General features: G+C 36.1%; 2 protein-coding genes and 1 long non-coding RNA gene across 5 annotated transcripts in view; 1 reads left to right on the forward strand and 2 right to left on the reverse strand.

Annotated features, from left to right (window-relative positions):
- LOC106055549 (oxidation resistance protein 1-like) overlaps positions 1-1,038 on the reverse strand; it is a 94,963-nt gene extending 93,925 nt beyond the window's left edge. For both annotated transcript variants that reach the window (XM_056015732.1, XM_056015730.1), the window contains exon 1: positions 956-1,038. The gene's annotated coding sequence lies outside the window, so the exon portion shown is untranslated. The remainder of the gene's footprint in view (positions 1-955) is intronic.
- LOC106055550 (multiple epidermal growth factor-like domains protein 10) lies at positions 842-21,990 on the forward strand. Of its 2 annotated transcripts, none has more exons than XR_008775664.1 (8): positions 842-1,206; positions 2,994-3,134; positions 3,537-3,677; positions 4,745-4,888; positions 6,653-6,709; positions 7,096-7,224; positions 21,462-21,549; positions 21,814-21,990. XR_008775664.1 is itself a non-coding variant. In XM_056015733.1 (8 exons), the coding sequence occupies exons 1-8, from the start codon at positions 1,140-1,142 to the stop codon at positions 21,922-21,924; spliced, it is 840 nt and encodes a 279-aa protein (XP_055871708.1). In that variant the 5' UTR covers positions 848-1,139; the 3' UTR covers positions 21,925-21,990. The 2 variants fall into 2 exon arrangements, 1 of the variants encoding a protein (XP_055871708.1); XM_056015733.1 differs by having other exon boundaries at positions 848-1,206; positions 7,096-7,186.
- On the reverse strand, positions 13,090-21,121 carry LOC129923667 (uncharacterized). The gene is made up of 2 exons (XR_008775666.1): positions 18,884-21,121; positions 13,090-13,609 (listed from the first exon to the last, which is right to left on the reverse strand). It is a non-coding gene; the product is annotated as an uncharacterized LOC129923667 (long non-coding RNA).
- Positions 21,991-22,108: the final 118 nt, after the last annotated feature.

Consider the following 22,108-nt stretch of genomic DNA (forward strand, 5'->3'; position numbering starts at 1 on the left):
AACTTGGGACAATGGTGATGACAGTTTGAAGCACATACATTATCACATGTACTTAGACCCCTGATCTAGGTAGAATCTAGGTACATCTAGATATAATATCTAATAATTAGCTATTACCACTATACTGAGTAGATTTATATATAAATATATTGATTGTTATATATATAGTATATAATACAGATTACAACATTTATACCAAGTTTTATCAAGATTGGTCAAACTCAAAACGGTTTTGATTTCTATTTCTTGGGACATACAAGATGTGATGATGATGCATACAATGATACATACACCTTACTTTATGCTTTAAATTATTATAGATAGTTCTAGATCTAGTCTAGAATACATCTATGATCTAGACTAGAATAATCTAGAATATATTAAGATTATAAAATAAAGAAATTAAAAACACTTAAGTCATGAAAGTTTGCTGACTGTAAATTTAGATTATTTTAGATCTAATATAGATTCTAGATCTAGATCTATATAGTCATAGAATCTACTAATCTAGAAGAATCTAGATATTTTAGTCAAATTTTAGATCTAAACTAATTTTTTATCTATTTAATCTATCATCTTCAATGATCTTGTCTATTAGTATTAAGTCTATTTCTCAGTGTTGGGGTCATGCAATTTATTGTTTCGATATTCATTATTGGAATATTAGTATAACTCTAATTAAAGTTTCTTTTTGATGTCAGTTTTTGTGTCATTATTATTTGATTTATTTTGATTTTTGCGTTGTTTATTATTAAATTTTTATTTGTTACAAGTTCAAGTTGAAGTTAAAACGTAGATTCTATTTCTAGATAGAGTCTACATATTATGTCAAAAAATTAATAAAATGTGCACTAATAATTTAGACTAAATGTGCAACGACAAAATGTGTTTGCGCAGATGATAGTGTAGAAGCATAGCTTTAAATGCATAAAACATTTTTTATAATTAGGCCTACCCAAAATATATTATTTATATATTCTGTTCAGCCATGTTTACTAGCAAAACTTCCGGACTGAGGAACATCGAAGTAAGGGTGGTCACTCTGAAATTAACCCATAAATTATAGCACTTTAGTGTTACTTCCCTTGATATGCCATTTTGAAGATATCTTTTTACAAACAGCAAAAGTTATTGATAGCATGAAATTCTTTAAAATTGTGTTATTCGCTCTTACTTGTACATTTATTACTTCATACGCAGCTTATGGTATGTAGAATCAATATATTTAGTTGCCTAGATCTAGTCTTGTAGTACTAGTAAATTGTATATATCCGTAATATGACTTTTTCCCATTTGAAAAACAAAAAACAGTAAACTGCGTTGAAATTTACTTTCGGCTTCTTTAGGCTCATGGTTTAGATCTATCTAGATCTAGATCTAATGAATAAATGATGATTCTTTTTTATACTAATCTCTAGATCTAGTAGTAACCAACAATGACTATATAGATAGATCTAGATCTACATCGATTATTAATTTATAAACAATCACAACAGTGAACATATTTTCTTCCCTTGAGACCCAGTAGAGTGTAGACCATAGACATAAGATCTAAATTCTAACCTGATCTAAAGACTAAACCTCATTTGTTTCTGTGATCAACGGTTAACGATGCCACTAACTGAAAGTAGCTACGGAATGGAAACGTTTGTAAGAGAATATAGATAAAGAAACAAAATTAGGCTCACCAATACTCAGCATGCATGACTAATAATGCATTACGCGTAGGACGTAATCATCTTCTTTTTTGAAGTAACGTCTATATTACTCTCTATTATATAAGATAAGAAGAAGATAAGATGATAACCTTTGCCAATTCTAAGAAACAATGTAGGCCCTATCTTTTATATCCCGTGGCGATTTTGAGGTCTTACATCACAACGCATGTTCCCTGCAAGCTTTGCTAAAATCCCACACGCTTTTTAAAGATTACATTTAGTAATTTAAAAAAAGGATTGTGCTCTTCAATTATTAAATCTTACTGCATTGCCCTTCCCCCTCTTTTTGTTATCAATGAATAAAAATATACTAAAACTTCAGTCACCCAATTTGAGGTTAAAACCCCCCTCCAAATCTAAAAACCTCTCTCCAGTAAAAACTAAAGCAAAACTACAGTTGTCAAATTCCATGAAGGTAGTCCAAGGGGTTTTTAGTATTAAAATCACTCTCCAATTAAAAAAAAAAAGAAAACAAAGATACAATTACCAAATTCAATGAACGTAGCAAATGAGGTTTTGAGGTTAAAATCCACCTTCAATAAAAACAAACTGAAGCAAAACTACTATTACTGAATTCCATGATCGTAGCGAGGGAAAAGGGGGTGATGTTCCTTTTCTCATCAACAAAAAACACTGGGCTCCATTAGAAAAGTAGGCCTAAATCTAAGAGAAATTCAAGCAACAGTCTGTGAAAAATTAAAGCAAAATACTGTCACATAATTCCAGTGGGGTGGGTAAGGTTCAACCCCCCCCCCACACACACACACCCAATGAAAATTAAAGTAAAATTATAGTTATACATAAGTGTTGCAATACGGGGCTCTATGAATAAATTTCTGTGAATAACATATTTTATATTTTACCTGCCATTTTTAGTTAGTGCAAATAAGCAGGATGTCACACGTCAGACACCTCAGAAAATGATTTTTTTTTAAGTTCCGAATACAGGAAAGCTGAGGAAACAATGCTAAGCTCCGGGTCTCCACCACAGACCCCCTAACTAACAAGGGAAATATATGTATTGCCATTCCTGAAAGAACCTAGTGTACAAAAGACCTTAAAAAATAAACATTTATTACGCAATTAAGTGTGTGTGCAGAGAAAAAATCCCCCCTTCTATAACCCGCACCCAAAAAAAAAATCCTGCCTACGCTGATATATATATAATTTTGATAACAAGCAATTCTTTGCATTGAAAGAGTTATGTTTGTTTACTCGACCCCACTTTTTTTTTTCTATTTTTCTGACATCTGATTTTTTTTTTTTCACATGAAGACTGTGCTCTTGGGCTGTGGGGAAGCCAGTGCAGCAATGACTGTGGAAATTGCGAGGGAGGAAAGGCATTTTGTCAGGTGACTAATGGACTGTGCGTCAACGGCTGCGCCAGAGGATACCAAGGAAGAGACTGCAAGACACGTAAGTGCTGTTGAGTGGAATGATAGTTCCGAACGAGAGCAGTGGTCTAAGTATGTCTGATGGTAAAGATCGGATCTTTCGGTATTTTCATTGGTGCTCCATTAGAAGGAATACATCACTGATCAAACGATATTTACATAGTCTTTGTGAAAGAGTTTGCACTGGCCTAAATAAACTCTTTGATGTTTCAAGAACTTACGTATCTGGTTTTAAGTGATAACTAAAGTTAAAGAATGTTTAACATTGTTCTGTTTGATGTCATAAAACAGATGAGCTTTACATCATCTGCCCCCATCAATCGCAAGGTCTGAAAGAGGTAGCCTTATATTTATTAGTATAATCTTATAGAAGGAGCTCTTAATAGAAAAAAATTGATTTGCGTCTACTTTTACGGTTTCTAAGCGTGCCCACCCGGAACACATGGCCAGTACTGTGTTTACAAATGTGGCTCCTGCTCCGATGTGAGACCAGTATGTGATCCTGTCAGTGGAATGTGCCAAGCCGGATGCAAGACAGGATTCCAGAAGCCACATTGCAAATTGGGCAAGTACCGTTTTACATAACATCAACAAATAAATTACTTGGCGATATCCGGGGCCACTTTTAAAGGCTTCAAAGATAAACTTGTTCTGTTTGAGGTTAAAATCTCTGACTGTTGTCAAGGAAGACAAAGTACGGAATTGTGGAGAATAACTTTAGAAAAAAAAACATGGCGAATGTGAAAGATTTTAAGACGTCATTGAATTTAGAAAGATTTAATTTCGCCTTTTAATGAGGTGTAGTAAAATCGGATGCACCTTGAAAATTTGGAACTACATAATTTAATAATTTTCTAAATTTTGTCTAAATGTTTCAAAATTAGTGTTTTACGTGGGCTTACCATAATCCAGTTTTCCAAAATAAAATATCTTGTTGAGAGAATTAGTGCAATGTTTTGAACTCAATATAGACTCTAATCGTAAGCAGCTTTTTTTTGTTTTAAATTAAAGCTAGAAAAACTAGATTAAAGGATGAAGGCCTCAGTTCACTTTTAAGAATAACTACGTCCCAATGTGAACCAAATGATCATAAAATGTTAATAAAACACTCGCAGCGGCGTAGTTTGCATTCGTTTAATTTTGATGCCGAGGGTGATTTGCTGAATTGTGGACATAAAACAGTAATTATGGCCTTTTAACTCTTTGTCTTCTAACAATACCAATGTTGCTTTGAAGCCATAAAATTAAATTAACGTTTGGTTTTATAAACTTTAATCTGTGTTTTATAAAAAGTACATGCATTGTCCTAAAATCATATACCAAATATAACATTTCCTAATTAGGCCTACATACAAAAAAGTTATTGAAGGTTAATCATGACAGGATAGTGAAACACTAATGAGCAAAACTGAATACTTCCGTCGGAACGTGGAAAATAATTAGAGAGAAAGAGTTAAATTTAGTCATCATTTAGTTTATCTTTTCTCATCATTGATATAGATATTATTTTCTTTAGATAGCGACCTCAGTACCGCACTTCTTAAACGCTGACAGTAGCACTATAGCCATCATACAGACTTAGGCCCACTGAGTAAAAATATCACTTGTTTTTTTACTTTTTTTTTCCTTTAGCGTGCCCATTCTACACATGGGGAGATGATTGCAGTAATAATTGTAGTTGTAAAAAGCCGCCCATTGAGTGCAGTTGTCATCCTGAAACTGGACAGTGCGAACCTTGTGGTCCCAATCAGAAATCTTTGCGTTTCTCTATGCCAGGTAGTGATGTGATATAATTAAACTATTCGTTTCTCTATGCCAGGTAGTGATGTGATATAATTAACCTATTCGTTTCTCTATGCCAGGTAGCGATGTGATATAATTAAACTATTCGTTTCTCTATGCCAGGTAGTGATGTGATATAATTAAACTATTCGTTTCTCTATGCCCGGAAGCTTATTTTGTTTTACATGCTTCTGATTTTCCTTCAAAATTGAAGTTTATTACATTCTTATCCAGTGTTCCACCAGGACGGTGGAGAGGGGTTTGGCGGCGGGCGGGGTTCGAACCCGTGAACCTCGAGACTACGACCAGGCTGTGATAGAATTAACCTAAACTTTTTGCCCAAACCCTCTCCACGGGCTGTAACTCTAATGACATTCACCGATTCAGCCTATTATAATTCTGGCGCTTCGAGAGTTCGCAGCTTTTGTCTAATAGAATTGTCTATGAATCAACAAAGCGTAAACGTAGATGTGCTGGAGCGCTGAGCTTAGCATCGCAGATCATTGACTGATTGGAATAGATCGATTCGATATCTTGGTCGCTTAGTATCGCAGATCATTGACTGATTGGAATAGATCGATTCGATATCTTGGTCGCTTAGTATCGCAGATCATTGACTGATTGGGATAGATCGATTCGATATCTTGGTCGCTTAGTATCGCAGATCATTGACTGATGGAATAGATCGATTCGATATCTTTGTCACTTAGTATCGCAGATCATTGACTGATTGGAATAGATCGATTCGATATCTTGGTCGCTAAGTATCGCAGATCATTGCATGATTGGAATAGATCGATTCGATATCTTGGTCGTGTAGTCAGGGTGCCAGGAAGCTAACCATAGACTCGAATTGATAAAGTGAGGCAGGATTTCATTCATTTGAAACCAGTCTGCCATGCACTTCACATTTATAATACAACTAAAATAAGTAGGCCTATTTAAAAATCCAATGTCGAGGTTACTGGTTATAGCCTACTTGCGTTATGACATATGCTCAGAGCAGGGCCGGTATTACTGGTTGCGGGGCCCTATGCGAAACGGATTGCGCGGGGCCCAGTTTGGGTAGGGATAAGGATAAGTGAAAATTAAGATTTTGTATCAGAAAATAAATTCATCTTTGCATTTATTCATACTTTACTTATTGCAAAGTCACTGTCAAATTAACTTTAGGCCCTACGTACTATCCACAGTAGATGGTAGTCTTCTAAAAAGAAAAAAGCCGATAAACATTCAGATCTGCGTTTTAGAATTACTATCAACTAGCAAAATATCGCTTTTGATTTTTTTAAGAGGTCGAGATAGATTTATATTTTAGATCTATATTTGTTTGTATGCCAGTGACTATTAAAGTAAATTAAGTTTGTGAACTTCTTGTTTTGGTTAAAATTTGCCTTATTATTACATTTTTATTAAATGAAAGCTGACTGCCGTTTTTTTTATTCGCGAGTAGGATTGACGTTTTCCATATTGAAGGACACCCCGAAATTCCAATATTGTCTGTTCTTTTTCAGAAGATTTTAATAATTTCAGGAGATTTTCTTGATTTTTCTTACATTTTGGAATTTCAGGAGAATTCCAGGAACTCTTTAATAATAAGTTAAAATGGATTAAATTAATCATTTACACTAGAATTCGCGCGGGGCCTATGACAGTGCTTAGCCCTGGCTCAGAGTTGGCTGTGAAGAATATTGAAATTAAAATTGGGCATAGCAACAAAAAAAAAAGTTGACTTTACTGTTTTGTGCCTAATTTCAGTGAACAACCCAGAATGCCTTAATCAATTTGCTCTAGACGAAGCTGTCAAGTTCTACAGTAAGCACAAAATGATATATCTACTTTTTTGTCTTTTTCCTTTCTGGATTTTTGTTAGGGTTGTGTCATTTCTTTAAAATAAATATGCAATCACTATTACATAAACTTTTTCCTTGCGTAAAAATATTTTCTTCTATGTAAATCAAATAAAGATATTATTTGTGTTTTTTTTTCTAACAATTTACACAAAAATAAACATTGAACTATTTTAAGAAAAAGAAATAAAATGGAGTGAAGAAGAGAAATAAGACAAGACTGTGAGAGTCAGAGTTTTTTAGAGTAGGCAATTAGTACAAGTTAAGTGACAGAAGTGAAAGGAGAGAGAGAGAAGGAGCAAGGCAGAGAAATTGAGTTCGATATTTATGTAATTGTTTGTCCCTCAACAGCTCCGCCCTCAGTGTTGAACATCCCATGGAAACCTGTGGCAGCCATCTTCCTATTACTTATCCTCTTCATCTTCACCTATTATATTTACTGGTCAGTACATAAAATCTCATCACCTATTATATTTACTGGTCAGTACATCAAATCGATCACCAATACACGCAAGCACATGCACATACATTCATGGTAATCGTGAAGCTCAGCTTTTTTTTGCTGTGAATAATTATTTGTGGCGTAAACATTTCCGTTTTATAGATAGAGATATATAGATTGAATCGATCATCTTTAACTCTTTCTCTCCTAACTGACGATACCTACGTTGATTCCATCAGAATGTGGCAAATAATTACGGAGAGAAACAGTTAACTGATGTAAGCAGCCCTCAAAGTGTTCAGTGTGCGAGGAGGCCTTAAATCCACTCTCGCAAGTACACTAAGACTGATTCCTGATGTCGTAAAACTAAGCAATTAAAACGTTGTTTCCATGACAGCTGTACACCGCCCCTCCCTTATTTTTTTAATCTTATAACTTTACTCACCGCAATTACATCCTGAAATATAGAATATGTAATAAAAATTCAACCCAAAAAAAATGAACAGGATATGTAACTATATCAGTGATTTCAACAATTTTGCATTACTCCTGTTTATAATACAATTCTAGTTTTGTTTTATTAATTGGTGCAAAATATTTGAAGTCCAAAAAAATCTTTATTTAAAGCCTCTCATCCTTCCCTTGATGGAGTTAAATGATCATCATCTTTAGTCAGACTGACAAAATAACGTCTGAAAGTCCGTCTGTGAAGATAGGCCTTGGACCTTCATATGGTTGTAAAAAAATATATGTGTTCATTGGTGCAACTACTCATACTTATTAGAGCCTTTCAAAAGCGTGCATTTTTTCAATTAGTATTATTAGCTTGGAAGCGAGGTGGCTGAGTGGTAAAGCGCTTTGCTTCTGAACTGAGGGGTCCCAGGTTCTGATCCTGGTGAAGACTGTGATTTTAATTTCGAGATCTTTAGGGCGCCTCTGAGTCCGCCCAGTTCTAATAGTTACCAGACAATAGTTGGGGAAAGGTAGAGGCGGTTGGTCATTGCGATGGCCACATGACACCTTCGTTAACCGTGGGCCACAGAAACAGATGACCCATAGATCGTGTTAAGGTCTGAGAGAGATACTTTTACTATTAGCTTGCACTCTCTTCATGAATAGAAGGGAAAACGGTTCAAAAATTTTCCTAGCACTTTGACAACTATACAATTATGTTTATTTTTTTAAATCCCTAGCTCTAGTTGGATAGCTTTTTTTTTTTTTTGTACACACACACACACACACACACACACACACACACACACACACACACACACACACACACACACACACACACACACACACACACACACACACACACACACACACACACACACACACACACACACACACACACACACACACACACACACACACACACACACACACACACACACACACACACACACACACACACACACACACACACACACACACACACACACACACACACACACACACACACACACACACACACACACACACACACACACACACACACACACACACACACACACACACACACACACACACACACACACACACACACACACACACACACACACACACACACACACACACACACACACACACACACACACATATATATATATATATATATATATATATATATATATATATATATATATATATATATATATATATATATATATATATATATATGGCTCCTTTTGTCTCGAAAGGCAATGCATGCGCCAAAGTGAGTCACTGGTTTTGGCTTAATCTTGAGACGGGGCAGAATCTGGTGTGGCTAATCAAGCCAATTCTAGAACGGCAGACTTTGCCACTGGTCGTACATGTGTATGCCTCTGATTTAGGGCTAGCAGACAGGGCAGCTTTCTTTTTTTCCCTCTTGATTAAAGCCGCTTCAATTCTTTTGTTCTCAGCAAGGGTTGTCCCAGCACGCACAGTCTGTCTCCATGCACTCCGGTCTTTGGCTATGTTTTCCCACATACTTTCACTGATGCCTGAGGCTCTCATGTCTCGCTTGCAGACATCTCTATATGTTAGTCTTGGGCGGCCCTTGGGTCTGACTCCTTCCACAAGCTCAGCATATAAGATATCTTTCGGGATTCTACCATCTGGCATGCGGGTGACATGTCCGAGCCAGCGTAATCTTCTTTGTGTCAGGAGAGCATACATGCTGTTCATATTGGCCAATCTCAAAACTTCCTGATTGGAGACATGGTCCCTCCAAGAGATGCCCATTATGCGTCTCAGGCAGCGCAAGTGGAAACTATTCAATCTGTGCTCTTGGTACATGTATGTTGACCAGCTTTCACTGCCATAAAGGAGAGTGCTCACAACACAGGCGTTGTAGACTAGGATTTTGGTCGCTGTGGTCAATTTACCATTTTCCCAGACGCGCTTGGAGAGTTTTGCCAATGCTGTGGTAGCTTTTCCTATCCTTTTTGTCAGCTCGATGTCTAAGTCTAGGTTACTGACAATTGTTGAACCCAAGTAGGTAAATTCCTGCACCACTGAAAGGGTGTGGTTCCCAATTTGTATTATAGGTATTTCTGCGACGTCTTGTGCCAGGATTTCGTTCTTGGAGAGACTTATAGTAAGGCTAAACTCTTGACAAGCAGCTGCTAAGGCGTTCACTAGCTTCTGTAGACCTCCTTGTGAGTGAGATACGAGCGCCGCGTCATCGGCAAACAGCAGCTCCCTTATCAAGATACGACGCCTTTTCGTTTTGGCTTTAAGACGTGCCAGGTTAAAGAGCCTTCCATCGGATCTGCTATGGATGTATATTCCGTCTTCCAGGGATTTAAAAGCACTGGATAGTACGACTGAGAAGAAGATGCCAAATAGTGTAGGGGCCAGTACACATCCTTGTTTTACACCGCTCTTAATGGAGAATGGCCTGGAGGAAGAACTTTCAAACTGAACGGTGCCCTGCATATTTTCGTGAAAAGCTGACACTAGTTTTCTTAACTTATTTGGGCAGCCGATTCTCTCTAGTACAGCAAACAGACCGCTTCTGCTAACAAGGTCAAAGGCCTTGGTCAAATCAATAAAAGCTATGAAGAGGGGCTGCTTTTGTTCTCTGCTCTTCTCCTGTAGCTGCCGCAGAGAGAAAATCATATCTGTTGTAGATCTACCTGCCCTAAAGCCACACTGCGACTCTGGATAAACACGATCTGCCAGGATCTGTAATCGCTTTAGTAATACTCTAGCAAAAGCCTTTCCGACTATGCTAAGCAGTGAGATGTCTCTGTAATTGTTACAATCAGAGCGGTCGCCTTTATTTTTATAAATTGTAACAATGTTGGAGTCTTTCAATTCCTGGGGGACCATTCCTTGTTCCCAGCACAAGCTTAGCAGTTCATGGAGTGGTTTGATTAGGGCATGTTTTCCAGCCTGAATTACTTCAGCAGGAATGCCATCTCCTCCGGGTGTTTTCCCATGTGCAAGCATGTCAATGGCAATGCTCAGCTCCTTTACTGAGGGCGTTTCGTCTAATTCCGTCAAAACTGGAAGTGATGGGAAGTTGGAAACAGCTTTTGGTGAGATGGCGTTTTCAATCTGGTAGAGTTCTGCATAGTGTTCTACCCATCGTTCCATTTGCAGCGCACGATTGCTGATGATTGAGCCATCTTTTGACTTTAACGGAGCACACTTGCTGGTGTGAGGTCCAAAGGCTTTTCTCATGCCCTCATATAGTCCTCTTATGTTACCACAGTCGGCACAAGATTGAATGTCTTCACATAGCTCCTGCCAGTATTTGTTAGCACATTGTCTCGCTACTCTTTGGGCATTGTTACGTGCAGCTCTGAGCCTTTTTAAGTTGCTTGGGGTGGGATCCTTCTTGTAGATTAGCATGGCTGCTCTCTTGTTCGTGGTGGCAGTTTCCATTTCTGGTAGACTAGCTTCAAACCAGTCTTCATTTTTCTTGGTTTTGTTTCCAAAGACCAGTGATGATGTTTGGTAGATTGTATCACGCATAAACGTCCAGCCTTTTTCTACCTCAGTCACAGAGACGTTTTTAAAAGCTTCCTCTAATTTGTTCTCAAATTCGGTGCAAAGATCAGGATTTTTTGTGCTAGTAGTATTCAGGCGTGATTTTCTTTTTCCCTGTGAAGTGTGGATCTTAGTTGGCAGCAGTCTTGTCCGGCAGGACACTAAAGTATGATCAGTATCACAATCCGCGCTTTGGTAGCTACGTGTCAGCAGTATATTTCCAATGTCCTTTTTTCGTGTCAGTATCATATCCAGCTGGTGCCAGTGCCCAGACCTAGGGTGCCTCCATGAGACACAGTGCTGTGGTTTTGTTCTGAAGTATGTGTTGGTAATGCAGAGCTTATGGTATGTGCAGAATTCAAGCAGTCTTTGTCCGTTCTCATTCATCTTTCCGATTCCAAAAAGCCCAAGACAGTCTGGCCAGGTAGTGTGATCTGATCCTACTCTGGCATTGAAGTCACCTAGAAGGATCATATGTTCTTTTTGAGGAATTTTTGCAATGGCTTCTTTGAGGTCTTCATAGAACTTGTCTTTGTCCTCCTGAAGTGAGCATAGTGTGGGGGCATAGGCACTAATTAGAGTGACTTTTCCAGACGCTGTCATCATACTTATGCTTAGTAGCCGTTCCGAGCCACCAACTGGAGGGACTATCATGGGAAGAAGACTGTTCTTGACAGCAAAGCCCACACCATGTATTCGAGTCTCATCCTGTGCTTTCCCTTTCCAAAAGAAAGTGTAGTCAGTCTCGCGGAGCATGCCGTTTTCGGCCAGTCGGGTTTCTTGCAGGGCTGCAATGTCAATATGTAGCCTCTTTAGCTCGTTGTTTATAACTGCCGTCTTCCTTGCATCGTCGATCTGCCTTAGATCATCAGTGAGACCAGGACACATTGTCCTGACATTCCAAGTGGCCAGTCGCATGACAGGGATTTTCTTTTTCAGTTTAATTTTTCTTGTTTTGTTGCTTGGTGCAAGTTTCCAGCCTACTTGTCGTTTTAAACTAAGCTCTAAGCACCCATTAGAGCAGGCAGGCTGTGGCGGATCAGCACCTAACTGACTGGGGGCTGCCCAGGTTGAGGCGGGCGGTAGCTGATCAGTGAGGCGCGAAGACCTCTCCCACCGTCAGAGACAACCCGTGGCGTCCATACATTACGCCAATCAAGTTGGACTTATAACCCGTAACTGTTGTCTCCCGTGTTGTTTTAGCCGCTTTGCAGCAGCACCAGAGTTTCCTCTCCGGGGCGCATTCCTGGGCCTTGGATAAAGGGGTCATGGGTGGCCCATGCGTCATGATCCCTCTCTCGACCTTGCTGATGTGATCCAAAGGAACGCATCGCATTACATTTGGCACCAACTCAGTTGCAGAAGCTGCCGGAGGGAATTTCGTAGCTGATACTCCCAACGCCTAAGGGGCTTCACTCCTGATTTCTCCTCGAGGTTGTCTCCTGAAGCCTCAGTACCGCAAGGCAGCGGGGGTTTGAAGTCAGAGTACCCCTCTCCTAGATGAACTGCCTTACTAGGCTGACGAGCTCCATCTGCCCGAAGCTCCCGGTTTTGTGGCGCCAGGTATCCGCCTTCACCCCTTCACCTGTTAGTAAGAGCAGTTTCGCCGGGCTTAATATCTAAGCCACACGAGCAGGCCAGGTGCTGGACTTAGTTGTCAGAGGCTATTTGAGACGCATGCCATTAGGAGTACTTTATAGACAATGGGAGCTTAACCCCATTGACACCCCTGGCCATGACAACCTTTGAAACCATATATATATATTGTGATGTTGCTTATTCAGGCTGTCTTGAAGTCAACCAATTACTCTGCAGGCGTTTGGGTGTAATTGTTCGGGTGTATTCCGTGTAGTTGAACAATACAGACAGGAATAATTAACATCGGTTTTTTAACAAGTGAAGAGATGTAGTCAACGATGATGAACAATTGTACATAGGTTTATTCTGATAAAAGGCCACAGTAGAAGTCTCTGTCACTAAACACGTCGTTACCCTGGAATGTTCTATCGCTAACTGATTTTCCAGTCTCTAACCCAACATATCCCAAACGTCACTAGTCCCGTTCAATATGCGTCTCCTATGGTGCGTCGCTAAATAACTAACCTATATAAATAAGGTGTCTAACAGATTCCTCCCCCCCTTGAAAAAAAAATATGTCAATATTTTTCCACTACTGTCAAGTCTTACAAGGGCATTTTCAATTTAAGGGGAAGACAAACAAACATAAAATCTTGACATCTTCATCTTGACATCTTCATCCTAACTTGACAGTTCCTCATATTCAATGTCAATGTTCATAACATTCCAGAATCATCTTCATTAGTACACAGTTCATCATAACATTCCAGAATCATCTTCATTAGTACACAGTTCATTATGGAGGAAAATGTGGCATCTTATGGGCACGTCATACACTCACAAATGTTCTTCACTGGTAGTAATCTGATAAAATACAACATTTCAAAAAACAATTATAGACTTTATTTACACATTCAATAAATTTTTTCTTACCACCCTTTTATACGCTTTTGTCCATTTTTCTTTTATACTCACCCTTTTCCATAGAACTAACTTTCGTCAATGATATATGAAATGATTCACACAAAAAAAAATATCCATACTTACTTTTAAATGCTTAACATCAAATTTACTTATCTCCCTTTTCCATAACATATAAATGGTGTCAATATATTAATATATATTACATGATCAATATAATCATAGTTTATTTACAAACTTATTTCATTTCAATGTCATTCTAGACAATAGATCAGCTACAATATTCACAGATCCACTAATAGCTTTCACTTCAAATTTATATTCCTGTAGTGCTAAGAACCATCTATAAACACGACTGTTTTTCATGCTCTTTTGTTGTATATACTGAATAGGTTTATGATCAGTTAATAATATGAATTTCCTTCCTATTAGATAGCTCTCTAGCTTAGTAATTACCCATATTACAGCTAAGGCTTCTCTTTCAATGACACTATATTTTTTCTCTGCCTCTGACAATTTTCTGCTTACATATAATATAGGATGTAAGTTATCATAGTTCTGCATTAAACAACCACCAATAGCATTACCAGATGCATCAGTTGTGACATAAAATATTTTGTCTTTATCAGGTAGCCTTAATATTAGTTCATGACTAAAAACATCTTTAATTCTGTCAATAGCTTTCACACATTCCTCATTACAAACTACTTTTTGAGGTTTTCCTTTTTTAAGTAAGTCATTTAATGGATTCACTATTTCTGCTAAGTTCTTTATAAACTTTCTGTAATAATTTACTATTCCTAATATGCTTTTAATTTGTCTTTTTGTTGTAGGTATTTCAATATTAAGTACTTTCTTTATGTTATCTTCAATAGGGCTAATCATGTTGTTATTTACTTTATGTCCTAAGAAGATTATTTCCTCCAATCCTATTTCTACTTTTTCTGCTTGAATTGTAAGTCCACTTTCTTTTATTATTTTGAACACTTCTTTTACATCTATCAAATGTTCCTCCCAACTATTATTAAAAATACATATGTCATCCAAATAGCAAATAACATTTTCTTTGTTTCCAATTATCATGTTCATCATTCTATTAAATGTGGCTGGTGCATTTACTAATCCAAAACTCATATAATTCCATTGAAAAATACCATATGGTGTTACAAATGCTGTGTAAGGTTTTGCATTTTCTGTTAAAGGTATTTGCCAATAACCTTTAGTTAAATCTAATTTAGTAAAAAATTTTGCTCCATTTAATTTATGTAAAATATCCTCTATATTTGGCATTGGATATGGGTCAAATTCTGTGATGTTGTTAAGTTTCCTATAATCAATACATAATCTTATATCTCCATTCTTCTTTTTGGCTATCACAATTGGTGAAGCATAAAGAGATGTTGATGGCTCAATTATACCTGATTCTAGTAAATTGTCTATTTCTTTCTTTACTTTGTCTTGTAAATGTAGCGGTATTCTATATGGCTTAAGCTTGATAGGTTTTGAGTCTGTTACTTTAATGTCATGTTTAATAATATTAGTTTTTCCTGGTATACTGGAAAAAATTTCTTTGTATTCCTGTATTATTTTAGTTATATCTTTTGACTTTTCCTTAGTTAAATTATTAAGATTAATCTTTTGCCAAGTTTGATTCTCTTTTGTTTCTATTACAGGTATTTCCTTAATATCATTTTCATTGTGATTTTCATTTGTTATTATCATCAAGCATTCTTCTCTTTCTGAAAATGTATTTTCTATTTCCTCCTGAATGTTTTGTATCAACTCATCTTCTCTATCATGATACAGTTTCAAATTATTTATGTGATATGTTTTAATTTTCCCATTTATTTCAATTTGATAATTCACATCACTAATTTGTTTTATCACCTTAAATGGACCTTTCCATTGTTTACCAATTTTATTTTTCAGGTCATTTATCAATATTAATACATTGTTTCCTACTTCTAGTGTTTTCAATTGTCTTTTCTTATTTATATTCTCATGAGCACTTTGTTTGTACTTCTTATTGTTGTTATATGCTTGAGTCCATATTTCTTTCAATTCTGTTGTGATTGTTGTTTTACTGTCATTATTTAATTTATTCTCATTGTCTATTAGATTTTCTTTAAAAACATCTAATTCATCTCTAGGTTTTCTTCCATGTATTATTTCATATGGTGAAAATTGTGTTGCTTCATGGATGTTGTTTCTATGAGCAAATAGTACATAGTTAATGTAATGATCCCACTTGTTCTGATTATTCTGAATTATCTTTGTTAGTGATCTTTTTAATGAACCACCATATCGTTCACATAAACCATTACTCTCTGGGTGGTAAACCGAAGAGTATATGTGTTGTATATTGTATTGTTTAGTCCATTTCTTAAATTGTTCTGACTTAAACTGAGATCCCTGATCACTCAATATAATTTTAGGTATACCATGTCTTGTAATTACTTTTTGAGTTATGGCATTAATGATATTCTCTGCACTTGTATTTGATAATGGGATTGCCTCTGGGTATCTACTAAACATGTCTATTACTGTTAGAATGTATTTGTTATTATTTTCAGTTTGAATTAAAGGACCTATTAAATCAATAGATACTTTCTGAAATGGTGCTGTAGGTTCATCCATTTCTTGAATAGGTGCTTTATTCACTAGGCTTTTGTTAGATCTCTTTTGACATATGTCACATGAGTTTATGTATTTATTTATTGTTGCTTTCATTTTGGGCCAAAATACTTGTTTTGACAAATTCCTATAACATTTCTTTACTCCCCTATGTGCTGCTAAATTATTATCATGTGTCATGATTAAAACATCTTTCCAATATTTCTGTGGTAAGACAAGTTGTTTTATTTTCTTGTTATCATTACTTGTTTGTCTAAACAATATTTTATTCTCTATACAAAATTTCTCCATTGGATTATTATTGTTTTTATCTGATATTCTTGAATAAATTTTCCCAATAATATTGTCATTCATTTGTTCTAATGCAAATGTGGGTATTGTTTCTTTTTCACTTTGAGATATTTGTGTTTCAAGACTATTTTGTGTTTCATTTTCTATCTCTCTTTCCTTAACATCTGTATTTTCTATTTGTATTACTTTACTGGTTTCTTTTTCTTTATCATTACTTATTACATTTATTGTATTTTCCTGTTTCTCATCTTTTTTATCCATTGATCTTGTTATTATCATACTTGTTATATTTTGTGTTTCTATGTTTTCATGATTTTGTCTTATGTTTTTGTATTTGTTTTGCCAGTCTTCTAATTCTTTTCTTGAACATTCTTTAACTCCTTTTATGTTTCCTACTAACATATCATATCTCATTTCTGGTATTGCAATGCCATCACAATAACCAGTGAAAAATGGAGTTTCAATGTACACCCTTATAGCTTTAAATTCCCTTACAGTGCCATCTGCTAATTCTACTTTCCTAGTAAACCCTTTATACCAATGAGGTTTGACAAATTTAGTTTTTACTGCCAAAGTGTTACAACCTGAATCCCTGATTAATTCCACCGGAATTCTATTTACAAACCCTGGGTATACTGCAAAATTGTTCCTATTTCCTTCCATGAAATATACCCTATCTGTACCTTTATTTTTGTATTCCCTACTGTAACTCCTATTTCTATAATTTTCCCTGTCATTCCTATCTCTACTCCTATATCTACTGTTATTTTGTTCATTGTATCTATTTCTACTTCCAGACCTACTATTCCCTCTTCTACAGTTAGCTGCTATATGACCTTTTCCTTGACATTTAAAACAAGTTATTTCACTATATTTTCTATTTCCACTATTTGATCTGTTCCTATTTCTACTTCTATCAACATTTTCTTTGGTGTATCCTATTAAATCTACTTTGCTCTTATCTCTATCAGAAAATGGTTTATTTGGATAGGCATTTTTGTATACTCTCATTATTTCTGTTATTTCATCTATAGTTTTTGGATTTCTTTCTCTAATAAAAGATTGTAATTGAGGATCACATTTATTTACAAAGTTGTCCACTAGAATAAAATTTTTTAATCCCTCATAAGAGTTATTCACTTTTTCTAATTTTACCCACTTATTGAAAAAATCCTTTTCCATATTAATGGTGGTTTGGGGTTCTATTCCTAATGATGGTATATTGTCAAAATATTTCTTTCTAAAAGTTGTAGCATTATGACCGTATGCATTCAATAACTCTCTTTTTAAAACTTGATAGCTATCATCAATATGATGGTCATGATTTTGACATATTGTTAGAGCTTGACCATGAACAAAGTCTATCAGTATTTCAGACCATTCTTCTTCAGGCATATTAAATGTAGACATTTTTGCCTCATATCTTTTCAGGAAATCACCAATGTCATCCTTCTGTTCATCAAAACTTTGTATTTTTCTCTTTAGCCATGTCTGCGAATTAGGGTTGTCTCTTTGAGTGGTATAATTATTTGAGTTATTTGTGTTATTGCCTTGTTCAGTTTGGGCTCTGGCTTGTGCTGCGTCCAATCTCATCTTCTCCATTTTAGCTTCATGTTCTCTCTGCCTTTCTTGGTCCTCTTTTTGCTTCTCATATTCTTCCTTTCTGATCCTATCTTGTCTCTCTATCTCTTGTCTTTGACGTTCCGTTTCTTCCTTCACAACTTGCTGTACATAAGCTGCTAAGTCCTTTCCTTTTAACTCCATGGCCTTTCCATCCTGCATAGCTGTTTCCTTAACCTCCTTAAGGTCCACATATGATGATGTAGCCATTGTGTTTTATATTTTATATATATTTTTACTTAGCCTATATTGGTTATGGCTATACTTTAAATTTATTTTATATTTAGGTTTTTACAAACTTTTATACAAGTTTTAAATGTTATGTCTTTATCTAGATCTATAGATTTAGTAAATGAGTAAGTCTAGTCTGAGTTATATTCAGATCTGTATATTCGATCTAGTATCACCCAAATTTAAATCTAGTACATTATAGTATGTATAATAATACCATTTAGATCTAGTTATCAAGAGCACTATGACTTTTAGATCCAGTATGAATAACTATGATCAATTTTAAAACCTGGTATGACTGAAGTGTCTAGAGTAAATTCAAAGACTGTCTAGAGTCTAGATCTAGAGTAGATTATGGTTCTATTCAACCATATGAAACAAATATATGTATACAATGTCAAATATATCTTCAACAAGATATATATATCTAGAATGTACTACCTTCATTCATCTTTCAATTAGTAATATTCTCAAATTAGAGTCTAGATAATCAAATGTATCAAAGAGTTGTACAATTTGTAGATCTAAATTTAGCCAGACGATAGTGTTTGACTACATAGCCAGTTTCGGCATTATTCTCATGGCAAAATCATATTTGATTTTAACCGCTCAAACTAAAATTATTTTAGTCTGATTCACAGTAAAAGAATCCTACCCGTACTTTCTATCATTAAGTGAAAAAAAATACAGATCTAATTAAATTAATAAAAATAAATAATTTAAAATAATATAAACAAATGAAATAATTAAATGAGACTATCGCTATGGGTTGGGATATGACAATATGGCACACAATGATAACGTCACGAAGTAACTAGGCAACAACGGATATGACGTTTACACAAACAAAACAAATTACAACCCTAAACGTATAATATAGTTTTTCATCTAAATTATGTCTTTACCCCGAACGGGTTTAAGGCTTCAGCACCACCTGATTTTACTCAGGCTAACATACCAAATTTAGACAAAATCTATTTCTAAGGGCAATCTAAACATACACTAATAAGAAAAATGGCACTTAGCTTTTGATAAGAAAGATCCCTTTGTTCGGACTCCCGAATATGCTAGATCACAACAAATTCCACTGCCTCTCTTCCAGTTCTGACTCTGTTCTCCGGTGCTACCAGTATCCCACGTAATGCCACAGATGTCCTGATATGCCACAGCAAAATGTTCCAGTTTCTTCGACGACTGTTGATGACCGTATGTGTAGTTCCGACGACTTTGTGTACACAGTTACTGACGAATAGGTTAACGGTTCTTCTGGCGATGACTTGACTTGTGTAGACGACTACTGACAAATAACAGTCTCTTGACGGCAACTTGATCTGGACGACTGGCGAATAACGAATTTCTTGACGATGACTTGGTCTGGGCTGACAAATAACGGCTTTCTTGACGATGACTTGATCTGGGCTGACGAATAACGGTTCTCTAAAATAGTTCACTGCTTCTGCTGCTACTCTGGTAGTACGACGAAGTTTGCTGTTGTACTCTGCTTCACTAGACCAAACTGTCCAATGTAGACTAGGTGAGACCAAGGTCACCTCCGACGACGTTCCGTTAGACGATTAACGGTTTTCAACGAAATTAAGTGGATGTAGCTGTTTCCACAACTTCAATATCAGCACGTCTAGATATCGTCTAGACCAACGAATACTACATAGATCAATGTTCAGTACTGATAAATATTACTTCACTAACCTTCCAAAGGTTAAACACAGTGACCGTTATAAAAGTGGTAAGCAACCGGTTCAATGAGCAAACTGCTCCACAAGAATCTCTCCAAGGGTAAGACGACAGAGCGATTTCGATTTAGTTAGCTACCAAACTTGTAGTACTCATAATACTTCTGACAGCGGGCAAACTGTCCTTCTCGAAACTGACGAGGTAAAACTTGATACTCAATGTGGCTCCTATGACGAAGAAAAAATATGTCCAACAGGTTCACTAGTGATCTCTCACCCGTTATGAATGAACGGTTTCTCTGGTTGTAGGTCGATTCAGCATATGAAGATCAGGCTTTGATACTATACTGGTTAAGTAGACCAGACGTTACGATGATTACTGTCCTGACGAAGGTCACCCTGAGTTAACGGCTCGTTGAACGTACGATCAAGAACATGTAGATCTAGAACAAAGTCACTCTGCGATGATTCTGTGTTCAGCCGTACTCCGATAAAACTTTATAACTTCAAGTGCACGACCCTCACCTGAGTAAACGTTCTGCTTCGAGGTCCGGTTCGATGTTCGGCTTCGAGGTTCGGTTAATCCGGGCTTCGGGCGTCGGGGGTCGCCACTGTGATGTTGCTTATTCAGGCTGTCTTGAAGTCAACCAATTACTCTGCAGGCGTTTGGGTGTAATTGTTCGGGTGTATTCCGTGTAGTTGAACAATACAGACAGGAATAATTAACATCGGTTTTTTAACAAGTGAAGAGATGTAGTCAACGATGATGAACAATTGTACATAGGTTTATTCTGATAAAAGGCCACAGTAGAAGTCTCTGTCACTAAACACGTCGTTACCCTGGAATGTTCTATCGCTAACTGATTTTCCAGTCTCTAACCCAACATATCCCAAACGTCACTAGTCCCGTTCAATATGCGTCTCCTATGGTGCGTCGCTAAATAACTAACCTATATAAATAAGGTGTCTAACAATATATATATATATATATATATATATATATATATATAATATATATATATATATATATATATATATATATATATATATATATATATATATATATAATATATATAATTTAGATTTTTTACTTTATACACCGTGGATCTTTTGAAATGAATCACTTTGAAAATGTTTCTTTAGAGACCACGCTAATGACTTTGTACCTATTTCTCTCTTTCTCTCTCTCCCTCTCTTTCTCTCTCTGTTTAGTTGTTCTTTATTCAACATTCCTTTATCTAATTTCCTCCACAACATGTTGAAACTTCAACTGTTCAACGATATAGATAAAGCAACAATTTTTTTTTTGCATTTTGATTCTTTGCTAGGTGGAAGTACATTAGGCAAGTTCCAATAGATGAGGAGACAAAGGAAATAGCGAGAGAGAAGAAACGTCAGAGGATTCGTCAAAAACAGGTTCAATCCGAGACACACTATTTATCTATGCTATCAATAATTATAGCCTACTTTTTGTGGGGCTTGAAAATATGATTTAGTTACTGGGGCTGGCAGCATTTATCCTTGTTCAGACATTTTAGCGAAAAAGTTTTCAGGCCTTTTTCGGTCGTCTGGCGCACCCCTGGAGAACCACGTACCACAGTTTGAGAACCACTGCATTAGCTAATACAATTACCTAATGTGCTACAAAATTTACAACGATCTTTTTTTTTTTTTTTTCAGCTTCGGTTTTATGCAAAGCACGCCAAAGAAAACATGGCAAAATATAGGACAGCTGACTGGGAAAATAAGCCACCGGTTGAGAGGGAATCTTATGAACAAATCTACTTCTAATATCAGTGCACTAATTTATATCTTTGTTCGTGTGTAATTCTTTATAAATGCTATATAAATAGAAAGATTTGAGTTGTTGTTGTTTTTTTCTTTAAATAAGGAGGATAAAAAGAAACTGTTTGTAAACTTTTACTTTCATTCTGTTTAATTGGTTACTTTCTATAAAACATGTCCGATTTATTTA

The sequence above is a fragment of the Biomphalaria glabrata genome, chromosome 17 (genome assembly GCF_947242115.1).
Source record: "Biomphalaria glabrata chromosome 17, xgBioGlab47.1, whole genome shotgun sequence".
NCBI lineage: Eukaryota > Metazoa > Mollusca > Gastropoda > Planorbidae > Biomphalaria > Biomphalaria glabrata.

Bases quoted from the DNA above. Each gene is read 5' to 3' on its own strand.
- LOC106055550 (XM_056015733.1), top strand. From the start codon at position 1,140: ATGAAATTCTTTAAAATTGTGTTATTCGCTCTTACTTGTACATTTATT. The intron at 3,678-4,744 runs GCAAGTACCGTT...TTTTTCCTTTAG, and splicing joins GAAGCCACATTGCAAATTGG to CGTGCCCATTCTACACATGG. The intron at 7,187-21,461 runs GTCAGTACATAA...ATTCTTTGCTAG, and splicing joins TTCACCTATTATATTTACTG to GTGGAAGTACATTAGGCAAG.